The 7,500-nt window shown below is 38.1% G+C and overlaps 1 protein-coding gene across 7 annotated transcripts in view; it reads right to left on the bottom strand.

The window, feature by feature from the left end:
• Positions 1 to 7,500, bottom strand: part of LOC138007093 (centrosomal protein of 83 kDa-like) — a 622,454-nt gene that overhangs the window by 504,144 nt on the left and 110,810 nt on the right. For all 7 annotated transcript variants that reach the window (XR_011123993.1, XM_068853816.1, XM_068853815.1 and 4 more), the window contains one exon: positions 752 to 807. Coding sequence is in view for 6 of the 7 variants with exons in the window: in XM_068853816.1 (XP_068709917.1) it covers positions 752 to 807 (56 nt within the window). In the remaining variant the exon portion in view is untranslated. The remainder of the gene's footprint in view (positions 1 to 751; positions 808 to 7,500) is intronic.

Genomic DNA, 7,500 nt, shown 5'->3' with positions numbered 1-7,500 from the left:
CAAGTGAAAGAACAAAGGCAGTTTTTATATAGCCTGTTACGCTAATTGCTCGCATGCGCCCACAATAGCCATTACAAATGTAATTAGAATTACAAGTGTGATGCAATAAGTCAATAAACACATTTTGCTATGCCTGAAGAGCCAAAAGAGCGGTGAAATGTGCAGCGCAAAAGCAAAGTATTGTTTTGTATGTATATACAAGGACGGGCAACTTCTGGATGACATTTTCAGTTGGAGAAAAAGAATTTATCCATCCTGGTCCCTTCACTAACTTCATTAATTAACTACATTTGACCGAGGCTTGGACTGTGACCCCATTTGCGATCCTCCTGGAAGGCACAGATGCTCTGTTGGCTATAGAGACTCCTTAATTTGTAGATATATACAAGTTAAATATAATTTTAGCTTGTAATTGAAAGTCCCTTTATTGTATGTTTCCCCCATTTGGGCTTCTTCAGCAATACTGTACAAGATAATGAATACTTAGAATAAAACTAGCCTGGACTTTTACATGTAACAAACAATGGAAAAATTACATAAATACATATGATACTTTTTTTCCAGGTGTCTATAAGAGACAATTGCTTAAATTGCCCAGATAAATTCAAGGATCTCTTCTCCCTTTCATCGTATTTGCCTTTTGCAAACTGAAAATTTGAAGTCACCCATGGTTACTTAAGTAAGAAAGTGATTTTATGACACCATTCCAAGTAGATGAGAAAACATCTGGCGATGCTGTACCAAGGCTTACCTCATAAGTGACAGTCGTTCTTTTTCCAGTCCATTTAATTCTGTTGTCATTTCTCCCTATCAACATGAAAAACTGCATGAGGTCTCATAAATTATGACTTGGTAACTAAACAAGTTCATGTTGAAATAAAGGTATGTGGCAGTAATCTTCAACCCGGTTCAACGTGTGCACTTAATTATCCCTACATTTTGTAACACAGTACCAGCATACAAAGCATTGCCTGATCCAAAGATGCATTCGCATCTAAAAGAAATTCAACCATTACAGGATCTTTCCAGTCTATTTAAATCTGTTGCCATTTTTTACCTCTCATGTGAAAACGTTCCTTAGGAATGCACATATGGCAAGCGAACTCATGGCAAGCACACGGATGAGAAACGGATACCCAAGCCATTTGAAACGGAACACCCAAACGGATGCACCGGTAAAGAAAATGTTTGCACAGATGAAGTCAAACGGATGCACGGATAAGAAAAATTTTTTGCATGAATGCAGTCAAATGGATACATGGCTGACGAAAATTCTTGAAAGGATGTGGTCGATCGGCCAGACAACCAAAAAGAATAATATTATTAATACCAATATTCTTGAACAAGTGCCTTTGCAGCTTTATAAAAATGAACGGGTCGATCATTTTCTAATCTGAAAACTAATTGATTCGAAAAATCTGATACTGCATTGTAATTCATAGTTTCAAGAATAAAGGAAATTTTTTCTGCAGCAGAGAAACAACAGCCAACTGTGCGTGTCTCCTGCTGTTCTGTGTTCACAAAAAACAACGACATTTGTCAAGTAACCATTTGTAAAATGGTTAACGCAACCAACATGTAAAGTTAATGATGAATAATAATGACTCTGTGTTAACTCTATCTTCTACCAATTATTTCCTGTTAAATACGGCACAATGGCTCGCATGCGTCTTCTAAGAGGTTAACTTTGTTTGGTTCAACTATTCATACCTCACTCTCGATGAAACAGTAGTTTTATGAAAGTTAAAGATGATGAAAGAATTCAAATAAAAGCCTTAACCGAAATTTCGGCAAAGGATATTGTGTTTGTCAGTGTATCAATCAAAAACTTTCATAAATGGAACAAAGACTTATAATCAAAGCTGTACCGTGATTGCAGAAGTTAACAACATAGTGGCTATCAGAAGCTTCATCTTTTTATGGCAACAGGGTTAAAACTGAGATAGGGAGTATAAATTATAGATATTGCTTGTGGTTAATGGATAAAAACGAAATCAAAACGGTGAATTAACATAGACAGCGAATTCGGCATGTTACGAGCGAACTCAAACATATTGCCGGAACTCGACAAGTAGCACAACCAGCGTAAACCAAAACAGGTATCTCTCGCGAGTGAAAATGTTGAATCTAAAACCACTTTCAAAAGGTCTAGATAGCAGCAACAATATAGATAGTCGTATAAACATAACAACTTTCCTTAATTTTCCAGACATGTTTCGACGGTACATCCGTCATCTTCACTGTTACATATTTTGAAATCGCCGTTGAAATCCCTTACGTTGGGCACTTCTCAGTCACGGCACAGAGGTGTATACGCAAACTTGCTAATCGGTTATGTAAACCTATTGATATAAGGTTAGTCTTCACTACTTTCAAAGTCAGGAATCTTTTTAATGTGAAAGATGCTGTCCCTGTAGGGCTTCGCACGCGTGTGGTCTATAAATTTTCGTGTGCAAGTTGTAATGCTTGTTATGTTGGTGAAACCAGCCGACACTTCTCCACACGAGTGCGCGAGCACTTACTTTCAGACAGATCTTCGAACGTTTTTAAACATCTGCAGAGTTCAGAGTTTTGTAAGGCATCCTGCACACAGGATTGCTTCGAGATCCTGGACTCTGCAGCCACTAAGTACCAAGTGAAGCTTGAGGAATCCATGTATATAAAATGGAAGAAGCCCGATCTCAACCAGCAGGTGAAACACATTAACCTGACTCTCTCCCTGTAAGGAACTAAGTGTCACTCATTTAAATTTTTGTTTTGTTCTGTTTTGATTTAATACGCAATATTGACAACGCAATGTAACGAAGTTTGTAAGATCGCGTGCGCTTTAAATTCAACGGCGATTTCAAAATATGTAACACTGAAGATGACGGATGTACCGTCGAAACATGTCTGGAAAATTAAAGAAAGTTGTTATGTTTATACGACTAAAACCACTTTACAGTTAAATCTCCTTTTTTCTGTGTTGTGGTAAAAATCGACAAAGTTCTTGCTATTGTGTAATTAGTTCTCACATTGAATCATCGATCCGCAATGCCCTGGGAAATTAAAATACGATGCTGTCAACATGGACATAGTTCTGAAAATATTTTTCATCTGTTTTCTGATGGCTACTCCATACTCAGATCACATTATTTTACACATAAGGAAAAATATATATACCGGAACTGACTTTTTTGTGGAAAGAAGTTAATTTATGTAAAGATAAACAAAAATTATTGACAGGTTTGTTGGGTGACTCCTACCCGCGCAACCAAGTCGCGAATGGCTCAAGTGAAATCCACGGCTGACAATAATGACTGTTTTGAATGGAATAGTCCAAGCCGTACAAACAGATGCACACTGTTTTCGTACAGATAGCCCGAGCCGTGTGAATGGATGCCCAATCCATTCGCAGAGCTAATGCACGTGGTCCACACAGCTATGCGTGCAATAACGGCAAAGCGTAAGGAACATTTTTGCGTGAGAGGACACATCTCTTTCTATCAACATGAAAAACTGCATGAAATCTCATAAATTATGTGTATCAAACTTGAGGACTACTTAAAAGGGAATGTTGACTTGGTAACTAGTTAAACTAGTTATGTTCAAATAAAGGACTGTGGCATAAGTTCAAAATAATCAAACTAAATGTGGCAGTAACCTTCAAACCATTTTAATGTGTGCACTTGATTATCAATACATTTTCTAACACATTACCAGCAATACCGAGCATTGCCTGATCCAAAGAGTACACTCAAAAAGCATTGCATCTAAAAGAAAATCAACCACTACAGGACCTGCCCTGATGGGCTTGATCATGCCTCCTGGGATTAATGACTATTATGGTTTGAGTGAAAAATGAAAATGTTATGCCAAAAATTGCTTTCAAGATTCAAAGGAAACCAACCAAACCAAAAACCTTTAATGTCATCCCAAAAGAAACCATACATCTTGAAAGTATAAGGGAGGGTGAAGAAACATTTTTTTAACATGTGCATTGAAGAATGGTCTCAAAAAAGGAAGGGGCCTGCAAATCTGTTGCCTTCACAAAATTTCTGTGGCCTTGCAAAACACTATCTAGTGTACGTGCACTTATTTTCACAGTGAATGGTTTAAATTTGACAAGATTATGACACAAACCACTTCAGTTCTATTTTGCATTGATCTAATGCAGAAACAGTATGCAAGATGGAGAATTCATGGAAAAATTGTTGTAGACTCTGGGACTAGAGTGACTATTCCGATTGCAAAATTTGGTCATATCTCACCCACCCTTATCGACTTTGACTGAAGTCAAAACTCTCATCTCATACTTGATTCGAGCAGTGCCATAAAATCAGTGTCCAAACACAAACAAAAATTTTCTCACACACCATTTGGGGTAGTACAATCACATATTAGAACTGGAAATTTGGAAGTGAGATCTTAAAACCTGTTGGGGCAGAGGGTCCGAAAAAATGAAATTTTGGCATGAAAATAACGCCCTAGAAAATTGAGCTGAAAATGGTGTGATGAATAACTCCGCCCCCTACTTGAAAGCCAATTACATGTATGCTCAGCCAATCAGTATTTGGGCACGCGCTAAGGTATCAGATAGTGCACAAAGGCTGTCAATTGACACCCAATCCTTTCATGTGTGTTTGACATGATATGTCAATCATTTTTCCTGTGCGGATTATGGCAGGAAAAAAATGACAGGACGAGACGAGCGCTATGGGTTTGTGACTCACACGACAGCTTAGAAGACGATCCTAAGTACTTAGACAATGTTTCTAGTAAGAAATACAACTGCGACTTCGTCACATGCAACACTTGCATGCTCAGCACCATCTACAGGCAAACCACAGAATTGCCTAGGACTCTGCTGCATGTGTTACCTACAGCACTAACTACTACCAATGGATTGTACTGGAAAGCTGGTTTACTAACTTAGAACAGACCCGATAAACTGGTGCCTACAACTTCCCACACCCTACAAACGAGTCATCGATGACATCAACAGACAAACAACACACTGATTTACCGCCCAACATATTCTATGATACATGTACAGAACTTAGACCTATAGACGAATCGAAACGCACCAATCACTGTGTAGTCTTCCCAGCCAATTACATCTAGGCTCAACTGACAGTCGACCGATAACACTGCGAATAAAATTTCTGGTGCCACAATTAGTTAGAATTGGATGAACTATCCTATCCTCCTCGATTAGCTATAGCTATTTGCAGGTAGATACATATTTCTATAATTATTTCTTTAATAATAAACCAGGGTTCGTGCTGGATTTTGTCTATAAAACTAGAGGAGTATTCAAGGAGTTTTCAAGAGCCGGAAATTGAGTTTTCAGGGAGTCTTTTTAATAATATTTCTATGCCATACATAGTGTTTCACTGTTTTCTTTGCTGAAAAAGCCTACCTTGATATTCCTTTCCACATCATGCAAGTTAAGTGCATGCATGGACATTTTCAATTTTCGGTTTTAATATTTCCCTAATAATCAAATTTGGGCTCAGATCTTTGAAATGTCTCTTTTAACTTAGCATGATGCAATCTCAACAATTTTCACTCAAGCAAAAATTCAAGGAGTTTTCAAGCAGTTTTCCACAAAATCATTTTTTTCAAGGGCTTTTCAAGCGCCCTTGAAGTCCAAAATTAAATTCCAGAGCTTTTCAAGGACTTCAAGGAGTTGCACGAACCCTGTAAACTGTTGTTATTGATGCTGTTGTTGCATAAATAAATAAAAAAATGAAAAATACATAGTCAAGACCTGTGGGTTTAAACAAAAACAAGTTCTCAACTCGAGGTTACGTTGATTCCTTTACCAACCTGGAGAACTTGAAGGTGGAATTAAAAGCACAAGTGATCTATTGTTTTACCAAAGACTGAGTAATTTATTACAAATAATTATTTAGCTTGTTTTCTGATGTATGGCTCCATCTAGCTTTCTAGATTAGTGTAGCATTAAATTCTTAGGGGTTTTAATTGACAAGCACTTAACTTGGAACCGACACATTACTTCCATTGTTTCTAGGGTATGTCAATCTGCTTGGCACAGAGAAAACCCTGCTGAAAGTACACAATGACATACTAATCAATATGAATTCACAGCATGTTACACTCCTAGCATCGCTTTATCTCAGTTCAGCGTTTGACAACGTAGATCAAAAGGTACTATTGGAACAGATGAAAGCAACTATTGGGATAAGAGGGTCTGCACTATATTGGTTTGTGTCATATCTAGCTAATAGGCAACAGTGTTTAACAATTGAACAGAATCTGTCTAAAAGTTCTACTTGGGTTGTGGCATGACCCAAGCTTCATGCTTAGGTCCACTGCTATTCACTATTTATGTCATTAAAATTTCCCAGATTGTCAAACGTCACCTGATGGAAAGACTGAGCTTATGCTTAAAGACACGAGGCAGCAGTTGGCAAAAGTCAATGTCCTGAGTGGTTTACGCATTAGCGACTCCATCATCACTCCAACAGCTGTCACCAAACACCTGGGAACACCATTTGATGCAAACATGACTTGATATCTAATGTCAATCAGATGTGCAAGTTTTCGTATTTTCACTGACATAATATCAGATTAATTAGAAATTTAATTGACTAATGGCACTGCACAATCTCCAATCCATGCACTCATTACTGCCCGCATTGACTACTGCAATAGTTTCCTGTTTGGTATTCCAGATGTACATATTGGTAGACTACAATGATCACAGAATATTGCCTCTCGATTGATCTGTGGCACCTTTCACTACAGCCACATCACTCCAGTCCTACACACACTACATTGGTTACCTGCGTCATTCTGAATCATATTGAACATTCCAGTTATCACATTCAAGGCAATACGACATTATTTTGCTCTTAGAAATATTAGAATTGTACGTATTATTGCAATCAATAAGTATTTTAACACAAGATAATTTTTAATTGACAGGAAGTTGATTACATTCATACATTATTTTGCACCTTATATAAGTATTACACTATTATGATAAACATCTTAGAGAAAGGCTAGAAGAAGAAAAGAGCGCACTCCATGATAACACCAAGAAAGCCGCTGGCCTTGCTAAAGAAAAAGGAGCGTCTAGCTGGCTAACAGTTATCCCGTTAAAGGATATGAACTTAACTTTAAACAAGAGAGAGTTCAGGGATGCAGTCCATCTCCGCTATGATTGGCACATAGCAGAGATGGCATAACGAGCTGCCGATCTTGAGGCTGGCATACTAAACATTGTTTGCCACGATGTACAAGTGGAACCCGTTCTCCAGGAGATACCAGGATAAGTGTGGACGAGGGGTACGAATCAAGCTCCAGATGCCCCATTAGATGTTCATGCTCGTGGCTTTTGTGATAGGCAAGGCTCTGCCTTTTTTGATGTGAGGGTTTGTCACCCAAACGCAGAGTCTCACAAAGGTGTCACCATTCAGCAGATTTATCGCAAACATTAATACGAAAAGAAGAGGTTGTACGCGAAAAGGGTTTTGGAAGTTGAGCAAGGGA

This window comes from Montipora foliosa, chromosome 6 (assembly GCF_036669935.1).
Source record: "Montipora foliosa isolate CH-2021 chromosome 6, ASM3666993v2, whole genome shotgun sequence".
Classification (NCBI taxonomy): domain Eukaryota; kingdom Metazoa; phylum Cnidaria; class Anthozoa; order Scleractinia; family Acroporidae; genus Montipora; species Montipora foliosa.
This window is presented reverse-complemented; position numbering and strand designations above follow the sequence as displayed.